The sequence below is a fragment of the Stegostoma tigrinum genome, chromosome 5 (genome assembly GCF_030684315.1).
Source record: "Stegostoma tigrinum isolate sSteTig4 chromosome 5, sSteTig4.hap1, whole genome shotgun sequence".
Classification (NCBI taxonomy): domain Eukaryota; kingdom Metazoa; phylum Chordata; class Chondrichthyes; order Orectolobiformes; family Stegostomatidae; genus Stegostoma; species Stegostoma tigrinum.
In genome coordinates, this window is record NC_081358.1 from 94,761,417 (window position 1) to 94,789,096 (window position 27,680).

The 27,680-nt window shown below is 40.5% G+C and overlaps 1 protein-coding gene across 11 annotated transcripts in view; it reads right to left on the bottom strand.

Moving 5' to 3' along the window:
- Positions 1-311: 311 nt before the first annotated feature.
- Positions 312-27,680, bottom strand: part of LOC125451566 (microtubule-associated protein 4-like) — a 344,184-nt gene continuing 316,815 nt past the window's right edge. For all 11 annotated transcript variants that reach the window (XM_059646156.1, XM_059646152.1, XM_059646155.1 and 8 more), the window contains 4 exons: positions 22,245-22,326; positions 18,556-18,668; positions 10,256-10,421; positions 312-6,355 (listed from right to left, as the gene is read on the bottom strand). In XM_059646156.1, coding sequence (XP_059502139.1) covers positions 6,351-6,355; positions 10,256-10,421; positions 18,556-18,668; positions 22,245-22,326 — 366 coding nt within the window. In that variant the 3' untranslated portion in view covers positions 312-6,350. The remainder of the gene's footprint in view (positions 6,356-10,255; positions 10,422-18,555; positions 18,669-22,244; positions 22,327-27,680) is intronic.

Here is a 27,680-nt window from a genome sequence, read left to right on the forward strand (position 1 = left end):
AGAGAGCCAGAAGTCATCCAGTCTCACAATGATCACAAGAATTAATTTTTTTTTTAAGGAGATGGGAGGGGATATATTGGCCTTGCAGTGTTTGTTTTATATTTATAAAGAATATACATGAGTAAACAATCATTGTCTGTCACTTCACATACCTGCTCTAGAATCTGATGGAGGTCACACTAGGTTCCACACTCCATGGCAATTAGCCTGGAGTGCAAACTATCAGTGTTCTGATTATTTCACTGCTTTCCACTCTCCCCACCCCACCCAACCAATAAAGCTTTCAGAAGAAATCTAGGTAGAACATGCAGATGCAAAACAAAAGTTTGCTTATTCATTCAAAGGAACAATTCACAAGCAAATATGTTCATTCTGGAGATGATCTCGTGTGGCCAAGAGTCACAGTGGTACAGTAACAGAGGAAATTTTTTCGGTGGATGGTGAGTAGGAGAGGGGAGGGTGACATCAAGATGAGGAGGACATTATAGGTCATATCGAACATTACCTCTGGAATCAAGTCACACTGATTATTGAAATACCATTTACACATTCCCTAAAGTGGCTCTCATTAGACTCCAAGTTTTAATGGCCTGCCAGATTATTCCCCACCTCCACATGTACCAAAGAGTTGGATCTTGCTTTCATAAGCACTTCGCCCATGACTAATAATCTAGGTGAGCTATTTGTCTACAGAAGCAACCTAAACCTATTCTTTTCTCTGGACATTTATTAGATACATTAGTCCTACATTTAGTTGCCGAATAGCCATTAGAAGTGACAACCCAGGCTGATTTCCATCATGCACGCTCCCAGATCTCTCTCTCAACCAAGAAAGTTGAGATGTCAGTTGTGAATGTACTACAGTTTCCTCAGACTGGTTGGCCACCCATAATTGCACTACAATAGCATCTTTCTACTCCAGGTAGTACTGGGAAGTGGTATGGCGGTTTAAAAACACACGGCATTCAAATGATGTCAAAGAATCAGTTGCTTCTGGTACAGACCAATTCACATCAAGCCACACAAAGGCAATGCAAAAGGAAGTAATCACAATCACAGCAGCACAAAACATCACTTTAAATTGATCCTGGTAACAAATATACATGCACATAACATCTGAAATCCTCGCACTGAGCAGATTGTACAATTCTTTACAAACTGTTGGATGCAAAAATTTTTATATAGCACTTTTCAACACAATTGTAAACCTGAACCAATCTGTTATGGGATTCTCGAGCTCACAGCAATCCCACTTTTGTCCTAAAAATCAATTTTGTTCAAATGTGTATTCTTGTACTGAAATGAATCTAATCTTATTCCACTGGTAAATGGAGCAAAGATGAATAGCAATGGCTCTTAGCAATAGATTTTTAACAAGTTATTGAAAACAGAGAAGGGCCCACCAAACACGTGCCCTAACCCTTTAATCTCCCCTAATGGGAATTTGAAAGGAAAGGACAAAGCAGACTGATTCACAACAAAGGTGCTTCTAAAAGCCAATACAAAACCCAATAAACATCATTAATACCTCTCCATTTCTTTAACATCACTCGCTAATTTCTACTCTTTCATTTCCTGAAGGGCCGAAACTCTTGTGGGGCTCCTTAATTCTCCCAGACATTGTGTACAGAATATCCAATAAGACTGGTTGTAACAACAAAGGTGATCTCATTCTTTGCTACATGTAAAACTGCAGTGGGAGATGGACAGGGGATAACGTGACCTGGAAGATAACTAGCAATCTAGGGGATCTACTGCAGCCACTGACACTATATCACTTGATCAGTCGACTGAGATAAGCTAACAGCAGAAAAAGCTTCCAAAACTAGGTACTCCCCCCTCCAGTTCCTGTTATAAATCCTGAAGGCTTGCTACAGTATTCAAGAAACAAAATTTTAACTGATGGTCTGACCGGCTGGAAAAGAGTTCTTGTTTGCTATACAACACGTTCAGTTACAGACACATGTATTGGCATACTTATGGGTAGTTCATTGGGAATGGCCATATCGATGAGTAAATCAGAATTACCTCACCCACAAAATGGTACAGCCCCAGCATGAATCACTCCTTTCAACAAGAGGGGTAATGGGTGAAATAGGAAAACAGAAACCTGGTGTTACATGAATGTCTAATATGGAGACACTTTTCAATCAGGAACGGTGCTAAACCTCCAGCAACTCCAGGACAGTAGTTCACTGGAATCTTAGTTTTCCCAGACAGCTCTCATACCCATCCTAATTCACACAAAAAACAAAACTGCATTTGGGCACAAGCTGTACACTAACGTAACGCTGAAGTCATTGATCTAAGGACCAGTTAAAGTGAGTTTGCTATCTTTCCACTGGTGTAAGTTCTGAAAACACACACACGCACATATACAAAACAAACTTTCGTCTTTTAAAAAAGATAACTCAAAACGCTACACAGTCCTTTCCATCTCTCAACACACACCTGAACATTAGTGCAGAGAATAAAAATGTTGTTATAAACAGCCATCTTCTAGAGCTACTTTGAATTAAGTGTAAACAATAACAGAAAATATATTTATATATTAAACACGAGCTATTTTGAATAGTGTTAAAAGCTTAAGTGCAGCTACGATTGCAAATGCAATGCAAGGCTGGAGAGAAGCAGTGATGGTATTGGGACAGACTGGAGCAGAGGCAGTAAATTCACAACAAATGGCACTGGGCTGAAGATAAACAGCAGCAAGTTTGGAACACTGTACATCCTTTTCAGCAAGAGTTACCACTGTCTGCCAAATCTTGATAAAGCAAACATGAATGTTACACCAGAATAACCTACTTCACCTGAACAGTAAAGCCCTGTTGTAAAAGCCAGATTCATCAATTCACACATGATCTTCCATGGTTAACCCCTTTCATCTGCCTTTATCAGTTTGGGTCTACCTCCCCAAATTAGGCAGGGTTTAACTCGCCAACAGAAACATCTTTCATTTGTATCCCAAATAAGGATACCAAACTTTATCTCTCCACCTACCACATCAGACAGTACACTATTGAGAAAAGAGATGGAGAGCTCCGTGCCTCTGGTGACATCCAGGTCTCGCTGACTTTGTACTGGCCTTCCACAAACTGAAGGAGACATTCTGTAGATCAGGGCTTCATTCTCACCTCATGCAAATTTAAAAATTCTGTGGAAGGGTACAATATTGCACACATTTCTGGAGTTGCTCTGCAGAATTTTGATCTCGTGTTGTTCAAACAGATAATTTATATGAATTCCCTTTGTGCTGGTGAAGACACTCAGTACTTTATAGTCCGAGCTCCTTCTTTGGAGGCCAGTTACTGAACACAACTGCATTGTGCACATCTCTCACCCACTGCATGAGCGAAACCTGCAAGTTTATGTTTGATAAATCTAAATACACACAAGGCACAAGGGACAAGGAACCTATATCTCCACTCATTCACTTGTGGCAGCTACCATTTTGTGTCACTAACTTCAACGTCATATCGTCCATTAAAACTCGGCTCATTGCTACACATTGTTTTATGACCATGCTGTTTTAAAAGTCTCCCTTTCTTTCCTTTTCATTTCATATAATTCTGTACGAACATCACTTCCACGTATACCCACCTGCTTTCTATACCAAACTCCACTGCAAACAAACTTTCCTGGAAGACACTAACCCAGACCACCATCCTAACTGAAACGACTCCTCCTAATAAAGCTGGCACTCAACTTAACACAACCTTTAAGATTATATTGCTTAGAAAACAAAGTTAATCGTATTTTTAAATCACCACTCATTTTACAATGGTCAGTACTTCATCACCAAATATTAACTTTTGAAGAAATCTATAAGTTAAAACAATTTACAGTTTTCTTTTGAAACAGATTTAAACACTGAGGCAGTAACAGAGAAGCTGTAAAGACTGAGGGAAAGATGCCTCTGTTTTATTCACTAACAGGACTTGTTCTTAATGCAGGAAGAGCAGGTAATGGCTTTGAATCACTACACAGAAAAATCCAGTTGTGACTCTAGCCCTCCCTCTAACCAAATTACCCTCCCACCAGGTTTGTAGCTGGATAGGTCACCCCTGGATGCTTATTTTAATTGGATTTAAGGATGACATTGAGATATTTCAACTTTACTGCAAGCACACATTTTGAAAGGTGCCACTAACAATCACATATGTGGTCCCAATAAGAGATGCTAAAATAAAGCAAAACAGTCCCTTTTCAACACATCAGCATTTGGGAATATGCTTTAAATTTAAACACTTTTGAAAACAGGTAAAGGGTCCTCAAAAATAAAATCAGATCACACTGGATGGAGCGAACATTTTAGCCATATCACTTGTGCAAAACACAAATTTAAACAGATTGGCTTTTATCTTAAGTTGTTCTTTATTATTATGGAGAAGATTCCCAAGGATGTGACATTCAATTGAAAGGGGGAGAGAGTGAAAACACAGCACCTCACCTCTGCAGGGAGGAAGGCAGGGTTAATATTTCAGGTTGACTACCTTTGCCTGTATACAGGTCCTGATAGCTTCACCTTTCCCCTACTATATTCTACTCACTAAAAACAGAATGTTAAATGGGAGGGACAAGTTCACAGCTTGAGATTCTAGGTTTTCGGAACTCCAGGAATTTGGTTTGAGTGATGGATTCAACACCCATAGCTTCAATAGATCTCCTTACAGGGCACACACTTGACAGCAAACATATCCACAACCATTCTCTGCTGGTTCATGGTTTTACATTTCAATTATTTTTTAATCCCCATCTGCCCTCAGTCAAGATCAGTTTGAATAATGTTAATAAGGCTGGTTTTAAAGTGCACCCACTTGTTAACGTGCTGAGTATCAAACCAGCGTGCTCTGAATGCTCTTGACTCGGTTGAACCACCAAACAATAACAAGTGGTTCAGGTAGAAGATGGTCCTCTATCCCACTCAGTTCTCACTGTGGCTGAAATAAATGACATTTGAGTGACAATAAATTAATTCTGCACTTAAACACCAGACTCAGTAAATGAGAGTGTAATGAATGGAGCTCTCACTATTTCACAGGCCAGAAGTAGAAATGTTGACCCACTATGAAACTGAAAATTAAAGAAGAGGGTTTTGAAGAAAGAGTGGGAGTAATGGGAGTAACAGGAAAGCTCTATAAAGAATTGGCACAGGATTGATGGGCGAAATGTAAGATTTTATAATTCCATTAAAATGCCTAAAAAGGAAGTGAGCAGTGATCAACTCCCAAAACTACAATTCTCATGGCATAGGAATCTGGCAAATACCACTGGAGAGAAACATGGCCAAGACATTACAGAATTTCACAAGGGAAAAATAATCATTAGCTGCCTCCTATAATGTATCATTCTATATAATAATAATGACTGTGTTTTGTTTTTAAAAAGATTTTAAACAAACCCTTAAAGTTTGATAATTTCTCAATACCATTCACCGCAAACACTTCTTTTGAATATTTTCTTTGTATATTTATACTCCTGCAGTCCTCATCCTTCCTTTCTCAATGTCAATCTTAATATTCCAATGATACTTATTTGAGGACAAAGGAAGAATTGGGAAAGCAATAACTTTCAAAGTAAAATGGAAATATAATTTTTGTAAGTTGTTAGAAATTCAGGCAGAAGGGCAAATTTTTTTTTAAAAAATGTTAATTTAGAACTGCTATTAGAATTTCATGGATGGAGGTACTAAATGAGGAAGTGCAGTTCGGAAAAAAGATACACAAAACAGACAAATCTTTTAATTTAGTTAAATGGTTGTTGGAAAGGCAAGTTTTACATTTGCTTTTCAGGGATTTGAGTGTTTGAATTAATTAGAAGTAGCACCCTTTATTATTATTCATTGATTAACAGATGATCCAACAAGCTCCTGTACTCAGTCTCCAAACTGTTCTGCCATACATTGATGGAAAAACCAAAGCACTGAGCCAGTCTGTCACCCCAAAAGAACACAAACTTAAGTTATTTCTCACAATGTCCCAAAGGGAGGAGTAATTCAGATAAAATATTGCAGTAAAGCTACCCAGCCCTGAAATAACTCAATAGGAACAACTCCTTTTTAAAGCACAAATCCTGTTAATGAGGCTAAACTTCTTGTTTTGGTTAAATGTAGTTTGAAAAGAACAAGAAGGAAGGAAAGAAAAATTCACAAGTTCTGCTGTGCTAGAGCGGCAGACGGGTCTTCAGAGAGAGTAGCAAGCTGCGGTGATCCGAGGGAGCTGAGGCTTTCTGTCAGTGACATGCTGCAGAGAGGAGAGGTATTGTTTGAGACGTTGGGGGATTTGTACACAATGTCTGCTCCGTGGTCTGTCCTGGCTTTGGCATTCTCACGGAACGTCAACTTGCGAGATTCAATCTGTTCAGGGAAAAATAAAGGAGATGGGTTGGTAAATCTCATTAGGAACAACAGCCACTACAGTGTCCATACTTCAGGAGGAATCAGCTAGTGACCTTAGTTGGATTTGTTTGAATGGATAGAAGTAGTCTGGGGAGAAGTAACAGGTGTACAGGCCTCAAGCTAGATTCTATTTTCCCATTTGATTGCCATATCTCTCAAACCCATTACAATCCAAAACTCAAGTTTATCTCAGTTTTCAGCATAGTCAGTGACTGAACATCCACAATTCTCTACCGAAGAGACTTGCAAAAGTTCATAAATTTGAGTTAAGAAACTTGTCTTCCCAGTGTGAATACCAAACTCCTTATCCTGATGTATCTGTGCCTTCAGTTGCCCAGGCTTCGAGCTCCGGAACATCACTCCTACACCTCTACCTCCCTACCTCATTTCTTTTTTCAGACGGGCATTCACTTGATCAATCTTTTCTCATATTTCTGTGACTCAGTGCCCTACTTTGTTGTATAGTACAGCTGTGGAGTGGTCTGGTCAGTTTTATTATGTTTAATGGTCTACTTAGGCTGTTATGCTGTAATTAAAGAGCAAACCAAAGCTGATTGAAATAGTCAAGTTCCTTATCCACTATGGTTCCTGCCATTTAGGCTGAGAACATCCGTTGAAAATTGTACTTACTGTAAGAGATCACACCTGAATTCTGATGCCAAATAAACTACGAGAAAAAAAAAGCCCCATTCTTGGTGCTAAGGCACATTGTTGAACTTCTACACTGCATCTTGTCAATGATGCACACTGTGCTAGTGGGGGTCAGGAGTAAGTACTGAATGCTCAGTGATGGGGTGTCAATCAAGTAGGCCGTTTTGTCCTGGATGTCAACTGATCAATTTTCAACAGTGACGTATATCCAGAAGTACTCATGCACAGATATTCTGGAACTGAGACAGGGGAACAACAACCACATCCATCTTTATGCCAGTGGAGAGTTTTCCCGATTCCAAGTGATTCTTGTTTTATTAGAATCCTTGATGCCACACACAGTCAAGTGTGGACTCGTTGATAAGGACAAACACTGTCACCTCACCTTTGGAATTCTGCTCTTTTGTTCATTTTGATTCAAGGCTGTAATGTGGTCAAGAGTTAGATGAATATGGCAGAACCCATACGGAGTGCCAGGAAACAGGTTATTGAATGAGCAAGCATTGCTCAATAGCACTGTTGCTCACTCCATTTATCATGTTCCTTCCATAACTTTGATAATTGCAATTAGAATGACTGATCAGTAATTGGCCAGGTTGTATTTGTCCTGCTTGCTGTGTACAGGCCATACCTGGCTAATATTGCACAAGGTTTGCTAAATGACAGTGTAGTGGTTCTACTGGAACAGCTTGTCTATGGGTGTGGTAAGCTTTACAGCACATCTTTTGTACTATCTTGGAATATCATTGGGGCCCACAGCCTTTGCAGTTTCCAGTGCCTCCAGCTGTTTCTTGATATCATGTGGAGTGAGTCAAATTGGCTGAAGTCTAACATCCATGATACAAGACCTCTGGACAAGCCTGAGGATTATCCACTCAGCACTTCCGGCTGAAGATTGTTGCAAATGCTTCAGACTTATCTTTTGTACTGGATTCCTCCATTATTGAGGATAGAGATATTTACAATCCACTGGTTGTTGGATTGCTTAGCTTTGACCATCACTTGCTGCTTATGGTATTTGGCATGTAAGTAGTCCTGATTAGTAGCTTCACCAGATTGACACCTCATTTTTAAATATGTCTAATGCTGCTCCTGACTTGCCATCCTGCACTCTCCACTGAACCAGGGCTTAACTATTACTATCAAGCTAGGAGGTAAGTGGGTGGTATGCTGGGCCATGAGGTTGCAGATCATGTTGGAGCAACAGTTCTGTTGTGATGGCCCACAACACCTCATGGATGCCCAGTCCTGAATTGCAAGATCTATTTCACGTCTGTCCCATTTAGCATGGTGATAGTACCACACAACACAATAAAGGGCATTCTCAATGTGAAGATAGGATTTTGTGTCCACAAGAATTGTGTGGTAGTCATTCTTACCAACAATGTCATGGGCAGATGCCACCATCTCCTGTGGCAGAATTTGAACCCCGTCCCTGAAATATCAACTGAGCTTCTGGTTTAATAGTCTAACTTCTGAAAGCCAAAAAAAATTCACTATTTTACATGAAATTGTTAATGACTCAACTTAAATTTTCCCCCTTTTTCCTGGTTCTCTTCTAATCTTTCACCCACTTCCCTCTACTGAGTAGCAGCAGTAACAAGAATCAAGTTCAACATGATGCCCCTGAGGGCACTGGTTGCATGCGAGACCTTGCCCAAATAGCAGTTTTCCATATGAAAGCTTTGACAGTGACTAGACAGTATTTCGTCCTCACAACAATGACCGATACTCTTCTTGGCCAGGGCCACAAATGTACACCTTGCAGTACCACATTAAAAAAAAGCGGGGCCTAATGCTTTAAATTGTCCTGATCTTCTAACGCGGTGGTTTTGAACTAAAATGAGGGAGCCTTTCATGATTCCTGGCCTAGATTTTTGGGTAGAAACTGAACTATGGATTTTTGTATGGACCACATTTAAATTCTGTACTCACAATGAGATTAGGAACAGGTGTTTTAGCCAAACATAGCAAACATGCATCATTCACATAAACTGATAAATAATCAAGTCTGTAAATCCATACACAGAGAAAATGACTGTTGTGGCTTGAAATCCTGTGATATTCTACATTTGGTCACACTTAGCATGATTTTAACCATGAGAATGGTGGCATCTGATAAGTTAGAGTACATGCTGCAACTGTCATTTGTCCTATCGTAGGGTGCAAGACAAGATACACATTTTATTTAAATTTCCAAAATAATTTCAAGTGAAAGGCCACCTTTCTAACCCTTGCTCAGATCTTAAAATCTGCCTTACATGTACCAGCACTTTATCACTCTGTCCATTTAAACACTCCCAGGGACAGGTCAGAAGTAGTAAAGTTGACTTTACACTGCAGCTTCCCCAGCAGCATTTGTTAGATAGGAATGGAAAGAGGCCATTCAGCCCTTTCAGCCTGTTCCATCATTCAATGGGGTCATGGCTGATGTGTGGCCTAACTCTATGTCCCTGTCTTTGGCCCATATCCCTTCATAGTTCTAATCAAAAATGTATCTAATGCAGATTTGAAAGCAACCATTAATCTAGCATCAAGTGCCTTTGTGGAAGAATATTCCAAACATCCAGCAGTCTTTTCAGTCTGGTCCTAATTCTCGCACTATGACCCCTCATTCCAGAGTCCCCAACCAGTGAAAATAGTCTATCTTACCTACCCTTTCTTTCAGCTCAGGTTAGATGCTGAGTAAGTTTCCTCCTGTTTCATCCAAAACTCCATGGATAGGGACAGAATAATTTAAACAAAGGATGGCCAAGGTGCAGAGCAATGTTCCCTTTATACTGTACCAACAGCACACAGGGCAGTTAATGCTTCAGTTAGACACAGAGTGAAGATTGATAAACATCACCACATGAACCAATTCCATCATTGCCACGTAAATTACTCCCCATACACAGGTCAATAATTTTCCGCAGCTGTAAACTAAGAAAAACTATTATTAACAGCACACGTCATCTCAGATGGTCAATCAATTTTGTGACTGAAGTAGGAGCGCCTTCTTTTGTGTGCGTGTACTCTTTATAAAGTGGCATGAGGCTGCCCAAAGTGGGGGAGAAAGAGATAATATTGCAATCACCAGTATGGCTTTGATTTGAAGCTGATTCTCGGAGTTAAAGACCAGCATTGAGTCCACTTTCACACCAAATTCACGACTGCCATAACTTTTCCCAAAACTACATAGCCCACGCAGGTCAAGCTTTCACTTACATGTCTCCTGTATTTGTAACTCTTGGCTGTGAGTTTCGGTAGACCTGGCAGTGGGGTCCTCCCCTACTCCATTTTGCTGTGTCCCACTCTCAGCTTGTCCTGTCAGATCCCCATTTTCTGGAATCTGACTGATCGTTGCTGATTCTGATTCTTCTTCACCCTCATTCTAAAAATAAAATCGTGGGGTGGGGTACAATGGCGCATTGTTATAGAATGGCATGAAATGAAATGCAAAATATACACATGAGAAATTGAAAAGAAACAAAATGTTCAGGGTTCAAACAATTAAATGCACTGACGGACTGAGTGTAATCTTTTGGTAACTAAGGAGACATCCCTTACGTGTTGAGCTAGATTGTTCAGAGGGTAGAAAGTAAAGGCACAGATCAAAACTACATTTATGCTCCTGTCCTTCCACACCCTGGGATATTGATCACATTTTAACTTATGTTGAGTGGCTTGTCTTTAGACAGGCAGTATATGTGAACAATGTGATCATGTGATGCAAAGCTGAGCCCAATCCTGCTCTCACGTGATATCTACAAGTTCACTGTGCAGGTTTTCTGCACAGTAAGTGGGAACTCTTAGCTGCTTCTTTATCAGTCTATAATCCTGACGATTTTGATGAAACATATAAAAGGGAAGACTGGGAGGTGGCAGGGAAGGAAACGAAGCATATGAACAGTTAGTTAAGGAAGTCATAAAATCTGCACGATGAGAGACTAGAGAAGGTTGAGGTTTTATTGAGGGTAGAGAACGAGTAAGAAAGAGTGTGAGAGAATGAGGAAGAGGAATAAAAAGAAAACAGGCAAAGAAGCAGTGAACTTTTGAGGACAGAGGTGTGCAGTTTCAGGGTAATCTTTTAAAATTTAGCTGTGGCGTGTGGGTATCACTGGCTGTTCAGCATTTGGTGCCCATTGCTAGCTGTCTTTGAGTACTTGGTATCTGGAGCTTAAGAGAGATTGAAAGTTATTGTAATTACAATAACTTGCTTTATTAATATATATTTTATCCATCCACAATGCAATACAAGGTCTCAAGCCACAGAGTTGTCAAATAAAATTAGATACTGACCATGTATGGAGACATTAGGCCAGAGGTTGTAGACACGTTTTCCTAGCCAGTGGTATGGTTGCTGATGTTGCATCAACCTGCTAGGTAACATCGGCAGTGTACCTCCAGTGAAGCATGAGTGTTCTGTCCTGCTTGTTATTCATGTGCCTCTGTTTGTAGGGTATTTATATCTGCCTAGTTTGGAGGGTATTAGATATGAACTTGGCTTGTTTTCACTTGAATGTTGGAGGCTGAGGGGTGTTCTGATAGAAGTTTTCAAAATTATGAGATGCATGAATAGAATGGATAGACAGATACCCTTTTATCCCCACAGCAGAAGTGTCAATGACTAAGGGACATAGGTTTAAAGGTAAAAAGGGGAAAGTTAAGTTTTGTTTTAGAGAGTGATAAGTACCTAGAATGCACTGCTGAAGGTAGTGGTAGATGCAGATACAATAGCAATGTTTAACAGGCATCTTGACTGACATGAATAGGCAGGGAAATATGGATAGGGACAGCAAAGAGACAGGTGGTTTGTAAGTTTAGAAAGGCGTAATATGTCAGTGCAGGCTTAGTGAACTACAAAGCCTGTTCCTGTGCCATACTGTTCTTTGTAGGAATCAGATTCATACGGTAAGCGATAGTTCTCATTGCAAGATGGGTTCAGAGAAAAAATGGCAAGAGATAGGAGAAAAATCAGAAGATGCTTATTTAGAGTTGGTGCATGGGGTAATCCAAGGGGAACCTGGGAGGGAGATGGACATCTTAACAAATAGTATTGATCATCTTAAATAATACAGATATATGACTTTCTCTCACTTATTATTCAAAATGGCAATAAGGAGAAAAGGGACGGTAGTTTAAGAACAAGTCTGTGAAGAGGAGACGCCAGGAGTATAGAATCGTATAACATGGAAACAGATCCTTCTTCAATGCGTAGCAGGTTTCCTAAACTGAGCTAATCCCGTTTGCCTGCGTTTGGCTCATATCCCTCCATACCTATCTCATCCTTGTACCTCTCCAAATGTCTTTTAAATACCATAATCACCTCTACGACTTCCTCTGGCATCTTGTTCCGAATGCATACCACCGTGTGTGTGAAAAAGTTGCCCCTCATGTGAGTTTTAAATCTTTTCCCTCTTGCTTTAAACCTATGCCCTCTAGTATTGGATTCCCCTACCCAGAGGAAAATACCTTAGCTACTCACTTTATCTGTGCCCGGCATGCTTTTATAAACTTTGTCTTTAAACGTTTACCCAAACCCTTCTTTTAGCTAAATTTTTTTAAAGATTAGATTCCCTACAGTGTGGAAACAGGTCCTTTGGTCCAACGAGTCCACATTGCCCCTTGAAGCATCCCACCCAGACCTGTCCCCCATAACCCACACATCCCTGAATACTGCGGGTAATTTAGCTTGGCCGATCCCCACCTAGCGTGCACATCTTTGGACTGTGGGAGGAAACCGGAGTACCCGGAGGAAACCCACGCAGACACAGGGAGAATGTGCAAACTCCACACAGACAGTCACCTGAGGCTGGAATCGAACCCGGGTCCCTGGTGCTGTGAGGCTGCAGTGCTAACCACTGAGCCACCGTGCCGCCCCTTAAAGGTATCTTTGCCTTCCTGGATAATCTTTGAATTAAGTTAAGCAATGTAAAGCAGCAGCTAACAATGCTTTAGCTTTTCCAGGCAGGTACAGCAATGAAAGGGCTAAACTTTTTGGGACTACAAGAGCTGAAAGACTCTTTACGTCAGCTTGAAATGTGTGGACAGGTGAGGGTCTCCTATCACTCTAGTCCTCCAGTGCATTTTATTTTCTCACCTTCATCTCAAGGTTCTGCAAAAACCAACAAAAAAGGAGAAAAACAAGGAACACAACTGACAAGATCAAAATTCAAGCCAATCTCTTTCCTGTGTGTGTACAATACTTCCTCAAGTGAAATTACGCACAGATTTTATGCAGAAACAAAATACTGTCACACTGACTGTAATTACACAGACAACACTATGGCACATCAAGATGGTAACATTTGTATATGCATTAATATTTCAGGAATGCTCAGCAAACAACTGGCAAGGGGGAAATCTAAACATGGAGGATTGTAACATCATACCATACTTCTTCCCCACCCAAATTTTACAGTAACTTTTAAAATTTACTTTTCTATACCAAAAGCAGGACTTGTGTTCGGGTTTGGAGCTATACATATAGCTACTGTCCTCGAAGTTAAACTTGACCAAGTTTCCGACGTTTATGTGCATGTATCAGCAGCCTCTTCAGATCCAGGTTTTATCCACCTTTTAGACATTGATATTTCCTTGATCAGAGGTAGAAATAAGTTATCTTCTCCTCACCCAGGGGTACTGAAACTGGCTATGTTTCTGCCTGTTGCCTAACTTAGATCAGCAACATTATTAAGGAATATGAATTGAGGTTGAATGTGGCATATTCGCTCATAGAACTAATAGAGAAAGATGGGGTAGGAGGCAGAAAGGGAAGAAAAGAACTAGTTTCTACCATGTGACACAGCTCTTAGTAGCTCAATTCAGACGTTAAAATCTAATAATGGAATGATAGCAGACAGTCCTACTGCTGGGTGGCTAACACCAAGTGTTGGTCCATCTCCAGAGTGTGTCAAAGACTTCAGACTAGAGGAGGGGTGTGAAACCCCTAAACAGAAGAAATGACTTTAATAGATGTATGATAACCCTGGAGAGTTATCCCATGGCCTGAGCAACCCAGTGTACCTGCTGTACTGAACAAATCAACAAAATGCTCTAACATTAAGTGATTGATGATGATATCGCAGCATGAAAAGTCCATGCCTTCATAGCAAACTCGTAGTAAAATTTAACAATTTCCAACATTCTGCAACATCAACTAAGGTGTGGCTTTGTTTTAGATGGGAAAAAATTTACAAAGAAAGAAAAGTACAAGCAAGGGGCTAGTGATAAAAAATAAAGGAAAACTGCTACAAGCATTTACACAAGCAACACACAGCAAAATTTAGTACCCCGTCTCCAACAAAAAAATCTTTGCCTCAGTTTGCAGTTTTCTTCCCTGCAACCCTGAACAAACTGTTGTTGGATTGAAACTGCATGAAGGCACACTCAAAGTGCTTCCCTTATTCCACATGTTTAGCTTTATGGGGAATGATAGCAGCCATTTCAACCATATTCAAAACCATTCCATGTTTATGTGATTTTTGTATTTCAGAAAAACACGTGGTGCAGATGTCAATAGTGGTGACTAGCAGGAGCAGGAAGAGGGATGTGGTCTTACTGTGAGAACCTAAGAAGCTCGATAGGAAACTAGCAGGCAAGACCTCAAATACGCTAACTTTGGATCTCTCTTAGTACCATGGGCAAGTAAATATATAAAATGGGAGATTAAGTAGTTTAATGTTTGGCTGGAAAGGTGGTGTGGGGGGGGGGGGGGGGGGGGGGGGCGGGGGGCGGGGGGGAGAAAGAGATGCGGGGTGAGGTGTAGCGAGAGACGGTTTACATTGCTGGGATATCAGGACTAACTCGGGGGAAGATCGGACCTGGAACAGCTACATGGGTTGCATCTAAACTGAACCAAGAACAAGATCTTTGTATGGCAATTTCCCAGTGCAACTGGGAAGGGTTTAAACCACTTGACAAGCATTGAGAGAATCAGAAAGTAACATCAAAGAGGAGTACTGCGGAAAACAGAAAGCATACTGCAGCAGGAAACAGTATGTTGTTATACAGGCTCAGAGCGAGGGGGAAAATTAAGAAAGTCCAAATTCCAGAGTCCGTAAATGAATCCAGTGTGGTAAATAAGACTGATGAGTTACAGGTGCAGAATGTCACGTGGAAATACGAACACTGTGACTATCCCAAAGGAGGGCAGGACTCAACCATGAATAAACTCTAAAGATCCAGTCTCTGCTACTTTGCTAGGTTGAGAGTTTCACATCCTCATGACTTCAGCAAAAGCAAATTCTCCCCATCTCTTTCTTAAAAAAGAGGCATCTTATTTTTAAAGAAGATTTTAGTCTCCTTCATAAGAGGAAATATTCTCTGGGTATCTATCCTATGTAATGGCCTCAACATCTTGCAAGTCCTTGGTTCACACATGATGGAGGGTAATTCTCAAAGTGCAGGCAGGACAGTGTCTCCACAAGAACTGTGCGGTGGTCAGTTCTACCAATACAGTCATGGGCAGATCTCCTGCAGCTGGCATACTGGTGTGGGTGAGGTCAAGTATATATTTTTTCCCTCGTTAGTTCCCTCATCACCAACCATCAACCTGGTCTTGCAGCAATGTTCTTTAGCGCCCAAGCAGCATAAACCAAAATGCTGCTCCTTGAGCTACTCTTGGGAGATGTGCAATGAGATCCCCCACTCAGTACATTCTGTTCCCTCCTGACCTTCAGTGCTTCCTCCAAGTCTTGTTTGACATGGAGTACTGATTTGTCAGCCAAGGGAGGACGGCACATGGTAATCAGCAAGAGGTTCCCTTAAGGATTTTTGACCTGATATTTGATGGAGACTTCACACTGTCTGGAGTCAACATTGAGGTGTCTCAGGGTAAACCTCTCCTTAAAAGTATACCACTGTGCCACCATCTTTTCTGGGCTTGTCCTACCAGGGATGATGATGGCAGAGTCTGGGACATTGTCCAAATGTTAGTAATGAAAACATGACAGGATTGACAGATCTTTTTGGTCATTGTCATTTCCAGTGCCTAGGTTGATGCCAGATGATCTGACTGGTTTCTTTAAGACTTTCTATTGATTGGTACAACTGAGCAGCTTGCTAGGCCAATGTATTCATCCAACAATTCAATACATTCTTGACTGGAATACCATGAACAGTTTTGGACCTCATCTCAGGAAAGTCAAACAGCACTGGGGATAGTCCAGAGAAGGTTCACTAGGTTGATCCTGGATATGGAGAGACTGTGCTAGGAGGAGAGATTGAGGATGCTGGGCCTGCATTCATCAGAGAATGAGATGCAACCTCACTGAAACATACAAGATTCCTAGGGAGATACCAAAGTATAGAGCTGGATGAACACAGCAGGCCAAACAGCATCAGAGGAGCAGCAAGACATTTCCGGCCTAGACCCTTCTTTCTGGAGGAGGGTCTAGGCCCGAAACATCAGCCTTCCAGCTCGGCCTTCTGTGTTCATCCAGCTCTACACCTTGGTATCTCAGATTCTCCAACATCGGCAGTTCCTATTCTCTCAAACAAGATTCCTAGGAAATTTGACAGGACAGACGATTGGGAAAGGATTATTTCCCATGGGAGAGTTTATGCCAATTAGCAGAGATAAGGAGGAATTTTTTTCCCTCAGAGTCTAGTGAATTTGTAAAATTCTTTACTGTACATGGCTGTGGAGACTTGGTTGTTAAGTATGTTAAGGCTGAGATTGACAAAATTTTAAATCAGGAGAATCAAGGGTTATGACGCAAAAGCACGAAAGTGGAGTCGAGGATTATTATATCGCCATTAATTGGTGTAGCAGACTCAATAGGATGAATGGCCTACTTCTGCTATGTCTTACAGAATATTGCTGATGTGCAGAGGAGTCATTGTATGAATGCCTTCTAGCATTTTCTATCAGTTAATCGCTGGATACTGCTCATGTAGATTGATATGTACTGTCCCATTATTGTTGGAATTGTTACTGATGCAGAACACTTGAGTCATCAGCAAACTGATACTATGCTGGAAGGTAGATTAATGAAGAATTAGCTAGAACCCTGTACCAAGGATACAATGACTGGTTGCCAACAATCCAGTGCATATTCCATTGTGCCATGTCAATACCTGGAAGGTTTACATTTTAATGATCACTAAATTTATTTTGCCTAAACCTCCCTGGTACAGGTACCATACTTCAGGACACTGTCAAGTAATAATGCAGAGGAGAAATCAGACAGATAAAGAATCAGTAGAGAGAGAGAGAGAGAGAGATAATGGGAACTGCAGATGCTGGAGAGTCCAAGACAACAAAACGTGAGGCTGATGAACACAGCAGGCCAAGCAGCATCTCAGGAGCACAAAAGCTGATGTTTCGGGCCTAGACCCTTCATCAAGAATCAGTAGTTGGCTGAGGGCAAAATGTTACTTTGGGGTGGCACGGTGGCTCGCACTGCAGCCTCACAGTGGCAGGGACCCAGGTTCGATTCCTGCCTCGGGCGACTGTCTGTGTGGAGTTTGCACATTCTCCCCGTGTCTGCGTGGGTTTCCTTCGGGTGCTCCGGTTTCCTCCCACAGTCCAAAGATGTGCAGGTTAGGTAGATTGGCCATGCTAAAATTGCTCGTAGTGTTCAGGGATGTGTGGGTTATAGGGGAATGGGTCTGGGTGGGATGCTTTGAGGGGCGGTGTGGACTTGTTGGGCTGAAGGGCCTGTTTCCACATGGTAGGGAATCTAATCAAAATCCTTTTGATTAAAATGAAGATTCAAAGAATTAACAAAAGAATAAACTGGGAGAGAAACAGAAAGGAGTGTAGAAGCATGGGAGCAAAGGTTTTGTGGTGCAAAAGTAGGCCATTCAAAACCATCAGTTATGTTAGAGGCTGACCATCTCCTTTCTCAGATGGTGTGTACACAACGTAGCCAGGGTAGTTGAGAATATGGATACTTAAGCCAGTACCAGATAATAACCCGAGAGCAAACAATTCCAGAGTAGCACTGAGTTTCTTGACAGATAAAGGCCAAAAGTAACTTCTCTATCTTTATGCTTCCTTCTCGCTAAGTGCAAATGGTACATGCTCTTGGAAGTCCATAAGGCAACTGGAGACAGGGTGGTACAGAAATAATTACTTCTACATGTACCACTTGGTAAAGACACCATTCATGAGCAAAATTAGGTAACATTTGGTAGGTCAGGCAATTTCAGCTGGGTCATGATTGGGACAATACATTTAGTCTTAACACCCTTTAATTAGGTGGTTAGGGAGATGAAAAAACAAATTGCCCACAGTCCCAATTACATTTGACTGCTGGAAGTGCATCTGAGGGGATTTTAGCAGGAGGTGAGATACCAAAGAGTCAGCAACACCATCTGTGAAATCACAGATCCAGCATGGGCCATCAATAACCTTAAGGGAGAATGATAAGATAGTAAAAAAAATGGAAAGGTTGCAGAGCAAAGATTATTTAAACTTGGAGAGTCAGAAGTACCACATCCCAGAGCTTGCTCACAGCTTGTGCGATCAGTTGATGGCTTGTTAAAGCCACAGCTCAGCTACCCTTCCTCTCCCTCACCTTCACATTGCCTCCTCCTGGAGTATGGTTGAGGTTGTCCAAGGATCCAATTTTTGACTCTGCTTTGTTCTTGAAATCAGTCTTGGTGGTCTCTATCTTCACATCCCCACCACCTAAATAATGTTAAGAAAAAATTAATTTTGTGAATAACTTTTTTTTTAAAAACTCTTCATCGTGACTCTAAGGTTCAGACAGATTGTGTTGTAAAGGTAAAGGTGGGAAAGAGAGGGGGCGCAATGGAAAGTATGTGTTAGGGAGATGGAGAGATGAACTCAATTTACACTGCCTACATCATTATTGCACCTTTTCAAATAAATTATATTTGAAGGGCATAAAAACCCTTTGCCTTAGTTGGATCCCAGAATATCTGATAAAACAATCAACCTGGACTTGTTTTGTTGATGTTGACAAGTGAGGAATGTTGTTTAGTACACTACAAAAAAATACCCTGCACTCAGAATAGAATCATATAATCCTTACAAGTGTTGAAGCAGGGCAGTCAGGCCAATGAGTTCACACCAACGCTCCGAAGATTATCCCCTCCAGACCCATCCCCAGCCCCATCCCCGCATTTACCACCTAGACACTACGGGCAATTTAGCACAGCCAATCCACCTAACCTGCATATCTTTGGGCTGTGGGAGGAAATTGGAGAACCCAGAAGAAATCCACGCAGATATAGGGAGAATATGCAAATTCCACACAGACCCGAGGGTGGAATTGAACCTGGGACCCTGGAGCTGAGGCGCAGCAGTGCTAACCTCTGAGCCTCCGTGCTACCCCATTCTTCAAATTAACTGATCGAACAGCCAAATGGGGTCTGAGTTTTATTTTACATTCAAAGGAAAATATCTTAAATAATAGAAGAATCCCAAAGCAAGGTTTTGACAAGGCAAACAATTTAGCTCTCAAATCAAAGCTGATATAAACCTATACCTGCTCCAACATAGCATACCATGTTACAGATCCCTACTGGTTGATTGCATAAAACTATCATCCACTGTGGCTCTAAATTATACAAACTAAGGTGGCTAATTCTGAGCCAAAACCTGTGCAAATGAGCTAACCTACAAGGTAAGCAATATCAATATACCTAAACAGTCAGGGACAATCTCAACAAGGAGACCGGTTGAGAAGTGCATGTGAGAAAAGTATGCCTGTACTGCTTTTCATGCAGTCAAATCTCATCTTGATCTTATTTTCACGTGATTGGTTACTTCAATGAAGAACAAATCATTTTAGTCAAAACCAGCATCCTAAGGTGAGGTGAGTGTGATTGAAAAACAGACTTCTATTAGTGAAGAGATATATTACTGGTTTAGGAAAAATAAACAGCCAATGCTAATGTCTCCATTCTAGATTCCATCTGTAATACTTTTCACATTGCTCAAGTAGAATGAAGACATACAAGTCTTTCCTCAAATTCTGTAACCAGAAGCTTAACATTATTTAAAAAAAAGAGATAGACCAGGAAATTATAGGCCGCTCAGTCTAACCTCATTCGTAGGGAGGTTATTTGAAAGAATTCTGAGGGTCAAAATATATCTGCACTTAGAGAGAAAAGGATCAATTAGAGATAGCCAGGCAAAGTTGTATTTTGGATCCAAAACTAACCGTGAGCAGGAAGCAGAGGATGATAGTAGAGAGGTGTGCGTGTGACTGGGAGTCTGTTTACAGTGGGTTTCCAGAGGGTTTACTGCATGTGGCGTATGTTAATAATTTGGACTAAAACATAGATGGTATGATCGTGAAGTTAGCAGATGATAAAAAATGGTAGGATAGTTAATAGAAAGTAAGATAGTAGTAAAGTGTGGATCAATAAACTGCTCAGCTGGGCAGGGCAGTGGCAAGTTGAATTCAACCTGGAAAAACATAAATTTGTGGGGAGGGCTAACAAGGCAAGGAATTGTATTATGAATTGTGGGACCATGAAAAAGTACTGAAGATCACAGGGACTCTGGTATACATATCAACTGATCACTGAAGCTATCAGGGCAGGTAGACATGATGGTTAAGACAGCACGTGGGATACATTACTGCATTAGCTGAGGCACAGAAGAACAAGACGGTTATGGCATAACTGTATAAAATGTTGGTTCTGAAATATTGTTTGCAGGTCTGGTGACCACATTATAGAAAGAGTGTGGCTGCATTAGAGATGGTGCAGAGAGGATTTACCAGGATGCTGCCTGAGCCAGAGGGTCTGAACTATGAGGGAGCCAACAGTAGTGAATAAGAACGAGAGACATAGCTAATTAAATAGCCAACCTGCTTTTCCATTCATTATTGACTTGTCAATAACCAGAGAGCACAGATTTAAGGTAAAAGGTAGAAGGTGAAGTGGAGAGTTGAGGAGAAATGTTTATATTCAGAGGGTGGGAGGAGTCTGGAACTGACTGCCTGAAAGACTAGATGACTCAAGCTCTTGAAACGTTTAAACAGCATTTGGATATTCATTTGGTTGTCACAGTTTCCAAGCTACAGACTAAGAGCTGGAAAATTGGATTTGTAGTTAGATCTTTGTTGCAACCATGTGGAAGTGATGTGTCAAATGGCCTCCTTCTGTGCGGTGAATGTCCAAGACTCTGACCAGAATCTCCTAAACATTATTATGGGAGTGAGTTGCATGATCAGCTGTGTTTTGGAAGCGATATTAAATCAAGACCAGGTAAAACCCCATAGGTCTGGCCGAGAGAGCTCTCCAAGCCATTTCTTCTGTACATTTGTCACCAATGATATGTCATTGAACTCAGAGCTACGTTTTGAATTTTATAAGGGATAGATACCTATAATTGTCTGCAGAAAACTAAATGCATTTCTAAGTACACACAAACACGTAACTGAGGAGGACTAGGCCATTCAGCACCTCACTCCTTCTGCTTTCACCTACTTGCTGAAGAATCTACCTATCTCTGCCTTAAAATTATTCAAAGGCTGTAATTCTCTCCAAGCAAAGACTCATGATTCAGTGAAAGGTTCACCTTATTTATATTTTAAAAGGGTGAATGCTGAAACTGACCCTAGTACTAGATTCTCTTACCTGAGGAAACATTCAGCCTACATCAAACCTATCAAGACCACATAGGCTCTTGTATGCTTTAATTAGGTCACCTCTTACGCGCCAACAGATATGATTCCAAATATGCAAAATTTTCCTCATAAAACAGCACAGCCCCATTCCAGGTACTGGGCTAGTACGCCCTCTCTGAACTGCCTCCAACACACTTACATCTTTCCTTAAATAAATTAACCAATACTATGTACGAGACTGTGGATGGGGTCTCAGCAATGCTCTGTTTACCATGAGGCATAATCTCCCTACTTTTGCATTCAATTTCCCTTGCAAAAAATCATAACATTCTATTAGCTTTCCTATTTACTTTCTGCAACTCAAGTACAAGAACACCCAGATCCCTATTAATTTCAGAGCTCAGCAATTTCTCATCATTTAGATAAGATGCTGCTTCTTTATTCTTCCTGCTAAAATGGACAATTTCACATTTTCCTATTTTATATTTCATTAGCTGTATTTTTTGCCCATTTACTTAACTGATGTGTATCTTTTTGTAGTCTCCTTGTGTGTTTTTCTCATCTTTCTTTCTGACTTATCACGGTGTCATATATGTATGAAAGATATGATTAGATCTTGCTTAAATTAAAGGTTTCGAATATATTCATCTTAACAGTACCTGCTTTGTGTTTTAGATTTGTCTTGGATCCACACTTTGACGATGCACGACTCACATCCAGCTTAGTTTTTGGAATTTGCACCTAAAATTTAAAGAGTTTAACAAATGCAATTGTATCAATGCTTCACCATCTCTAAGACAAAGAGGAAATGAGAGTCATGTCAGCTAACATACTTCATCAAATATTAAACTACAGAATGTTAAACCAGAATATTATCTTCCAATCAAAACAAACTGGGCCCTGGGGATAAAGAATTAAGTCAATCAGGAATTACATTTTTACCCAAAAATTGATGCACGTTTGAATAATTTATCAAATGTACTGGCATTAAAAACACTGCAGTCAAATTATGATGGAAAAATAAATGTACAAGAAAGATTAGCTTTCACAAGTTCTTCCTGAACAAAATCCATCCACTTCCGCCTTAAAAATATTCAAGAATTCGGATGAAAAGTCACTGGATTTGAAACTTTAAATTTGGTCTCTCGCCACAAATGATTCCAGATCAGCTGCAATTTCTGTTTTAATATTGCCTTTCACAATATGAGTACTGTTGAAGGTGTAAAAGTAGTTTGGTTACTGGGCCATTAATTTAATACACTGGATTCAAATCCCACCATTTGAATCCAGTTAAAGTCAGTAGGGTCAGCATAGAGACTACGGAGCTGTCCGATTATCATGAAAGTACAACTGGCTGGTTAAATCCTCTAGGGAAAAACCTAATCCGGATTGTGACTCCAGTGCCAAAACAACGTGACTGACATTGGCTAAGCCACCAGTGGTTTAGCAGATCACTCATATACTTCAAGCTGAAAGTTAGCCCATTGCTTTCTTCTCAGGGTAATAAGACACAGACAATAAATGCTGACCTTGTCAGCGTCAGACACACCCTGAGAATTACTTTTTTAAAAAGTCTTAATGACTTCTGCACACCAATGAATCCAACCTGTATTTTTGACGTGGTGCCAGGGCAATTGTTTCTCAATGAAATTGCTCTTGCGCAGCTAGTTAGAGTGCTTGAATGAATTCAGGAAATTTCACTTAAGCTGAACGTGTCTTGTGGTGGAGTGGTAGTGCCGCCTCCCCGGGGTCAGAAGGCCTCGGTTCAAGTCCCACCTAGCCATATATTGTAACATGCCCGAACTGGTTGGTTAAAATTATCTACACTTAAGGTAAGACCTAAATCCAGGATTTAATAGCTCTCAACCCACTATGTAAACCTGAAAAAAAGTGTAGATAATTGGGTCAACAAGTTCAAGCGAATATAGGTGTTAGAGTTCAGAGCTGCAGAGAATGGACCTTAATGTTGTGGAAAGTAGGAGCTGTATTTAACACTTTCAGAAAATGGGAGGGAGAGGGGAAATTAAGAAAATTACAGTCACTAGGGAACCGATACTGAGCAAATTGTTGGAGCTGCGTGCTGACCAGTACAGAGTATTGATGGACTTCATCCAAAAGGACTTAAAAGAAGTGCTATTAAGATAGCTTAGGTATTGGCTTTAAATTTCCATAACTCCCTGTAGTTGAAGCAAGTCTTATTAGATCGGAAATGAGCAAAAGTAATTCCTTCAACCAAAAAAGGAAAGAGACAAAGTAGAGAACTATGGGCTAATTAGCTTAACATCAGCTGAGGGAAGATTTCTGAAACTATTATTAAAGACGGTAGAGCATGGGATTTGGATAAGTTCCAGATATTCAGATGGAGGTTTTGTGAAGGGAAATCATGATTAATTAATTTAACGTAGAGTTATTTGAGAATGTAACATAGCTTGCAATGAAAGGAACCAATGGATGGCACTTGATAAGGGGCCACAACAAAAATTATTACTGAAAATATAGGCTTGTGCTGTAGGAGTCACATATTGGCATGGAAAGATGACTCCCTGGCTAACAAGAAATGAAGAGTAGACAGAAATGACGAGTAGACATAAATGAGTCATTTTCTTGTTGGTAAGATGTAATAAATGATGTTGCACAGGGATCAGCGCTGAGGCCTCAACATTTCACAATTTATATAAATGACTTGGATGAAGAAACCAGAAGTATGGCTCCTAAACTTGCTGAATATGCAAATACAGGCAATAGTGCACGCATGAAAAGCAAAAACAGAACATAGGTTAAGTGTGTGGGCAAAGATTTGGCAACTATCGCATAATATGGCACAAAGAATAAAGAAGAACGTTATCTAAATGGTGAGAGATTGCAGAGCTTGTGAATGCCAACGGATCTGGGTGTCCCGCAGAAAGTTAATTAAAAAAAGCAAGTAATTAGGAAGTCTAACAATGTTATTGTTTACTGCAAAAAAAATACAAAAAAGCGAAGGTACGCTTTAGTTAAACAAGACAACGATGAGGCAAAATCTGAAGTATTGCGTACAGTATCTGTCTCCTTACTTAAGGATGGATGTAAATTCATTAGTAGCAGCTCGCAGAAGGTTTACTTATATTAATGTGAGTGCTTTAATGTAATATCATCACTAGGTGGAGCACCACATGCACATGTGTAGAATTGGATGTTGAATATTGACATCATCACAATGCTGCAGTGTGCCTATTAAAATGGTGGTGCTGGTCAATATATTCATAGGGTGGATGCTCTGGAGACACCTCAACAATGTTAAATATTCTAACCATAAAGATTTTACTGCTCTGGAATATGTGATTAGAGCCTGCCAGCCACCCCATAGCAGTTATTATATCATTTGAACACAAATGCAACAGCTTCATGAAATTACATTTTGGAATCAAATCGCTAGGATTAGTTTACAACTTCACTATTAATCACAAGAATAGAAAATGATTAAACTTGGCTCTCTTTCTAAGCCAACAATATCTTTGTGCTTAGGTTGAGCATTAATTTAATCAGGGTGAGGTCTTGAATCGATACAAATAACCACTCAGGTAATGGAGGGGTTGCATTATATTTTCCTGAAGGTTCTCTGGGATGTCGTATCAGTGGCAATAGATTTAGATCAGTGAGCAAATATCAGACGTGAGTTAATTTGTTGGTTTATTTGGCATTCAGACCCCCAGGTATCCTATTTGACAGTGATCATTATCATGGAATCTCAGCTTATTCTTTATTGGAGGTGAAATCATCCACACAGGTACAGGGGCATACTTGTTACTGAGACTGACATCACCTGAGCCCCATCATGCAAGCACAAGCTGCTCCCAACTACCATCCTTAAAAGTGCACTGACATTACACACTGGAATGTGTGGGTCATCCTATGAGGAAAGGCTGGCAGGCTAAGTTTTTATCTGCTGGGGTTTGAAAGAAGAGGTGACTTGATTGAAACATGGAAGATCCTGAGGTGTCTTGACACTTGGATGTGGAAAGGAAATTCCTCTTCTGATAGAATCTAGAACTAGGGGAATACTGTTTAAAAATAAGGTGTCACCATTTAAGACCGATAAAGAGAAATTTCTTCTCAGACAGTCAAGAATCTTTGGAATTCTCTTCCTCAAAGGCAGCGGAAGCAGAATTGTTAAATATTTTAAAGGCAGTTTTATGAATGATTTTTCATAACAAAAGGAGCTGAAAGGTTATCAGAGAGATAAGTTGGAAATGTAACATTGAGTATTCAGATTAGTGATGATCTTCCTAAATGGCAGACTATGTTCAAGGGAATGGGCAGCCTAATCTTTCCCTGAATTTGTATGCAGGTTTTTTTTTTTTTTGGGGGGGGGGGGGGGGGGAGAGAGGAGAAGCCTATTGAAGTCTACCTGAACAGCCGTTGCCAGTTGGGCAATAGATCATTTTAAGGTGTGCAGTTTCCCACGTAAGGATCTCCTTCTGCTGTCACAGGGATCTAACAGCTAATGGGAGAAGCACAGGCCAAGCATCGTAGCATTGAAAACAGAGGTAGCCCTTGAGAGGGCAAGGGTGGAATCCACTTGGTTAGAAGTTAAGAATCAAGGAACTAAGTTCATGTGACTGGAGACATTCTATAGGTAAACCAGTACTAAGAAAAGCAAAAAATCTGCTGGAAAATCATGCAAGAAAAATGGAGTGGTGATATGGAGGGACTTTTATCACTCAAATAGTGACCAGGATAATATTAAAGAAAAGGGATTTCTGAAATGGGCTCATAAAAATCTCCTTGCCACTATGTTCAAATGGAATGGAGGCATTGCTGACTCTGTTGCTGGCAAATGAGGTGGGATAAGTGGACCAAGTGTCTGTGGCAACTAGATGAACCCTGGGGAAGGGTCACCAGACCCTAATTTTAACTGATTTCTACCTGCAGATGCTGCCGAATCTGCTGAGCTTTTTCAGCAATTTCTGTTTTTGTTGGATTAGGGTGGCAGCTCCTTTTCTCTGAAGGACATAATCAACTCACCAGTAACAGCGCTTAGTCATTTACACTTACTTTGGTGTGATTTGAATTTAGGACCTTTAGCTTACTGCTAATCTTCCAAAAGTAGCATTGTTATCAAATTCAGTCATATAATTTTCCTCCTTGGGTACTGCTGCTCAACTGAGCAATGACAATGCTGGAGTTAGTTCCCATCAACAGCAAATTCCTCTGAATCACCGTTCTCCTCTATGATTTTAAAGTAAATCACTGTCTGAAATAAATGCATTCAATGATGGCTGATCTTATCCCCACAAACAATTTCCCAGCAAGAGACAGCAGTGTACCAAGTAGTAATGTCCCTGCACAGCCATCATAACCATGATTAACTTACTTAACGTGCATAAGACATCTAGAGACTTTATTGCCTACTACTTCAATATGTGTAATTCACTACCCTATAACGCAGTGGACACCAGGACACCGAATAAATTTGACGGGGGCGGGGGGAAGAAACATGTAGATAATTAATTCGTATAGGTCAAAGGGTTATTGGGAGCTGGCAGGAAAGTAGAGTTGACACCAGGACGAGATCTGACATGATTAATTAAATGCTGTGCACACTCGAAAGACTGGACTGTCTATTTCTATCCCTAGTTTTTATGTACTTCTCTCTTCTTTCCAGGTTGCTCCCCTAGAGACAAACTGCTTGAATCCAAAGTAATCAAAAGTGAAGAAAATTACTTTTGGATGCAGTCATTTTAAAAGGCACCGGTAAGATTTAACAAGTTATCTTCCCCATGTCCTCATCCTGTTAATGCATTTTCATCATAACCTACAACAGCTAGGCATGGAAACATAGCGACAGTTGTATTTTAGTAGAACAGCAAATTTAAAGCATGTCTTTGTCAAATACTTGCGTGTATACCACATAGCGCTGGCATCATAAATGTAAGCCTCTGCTCCTATTAATTTGTTAATATTTAAGAGGATACACAGCACAGAAAGCAGCACAGTATCCCTATACTGAATTTTTAGAAGAGCTATTGATTGTGACAGATTCAAATTAAGATTTATAAGGCCATAAGATGCAGGAACAGAAGTAGGCCATTCAACCCACTTAGTCTGATCCACCA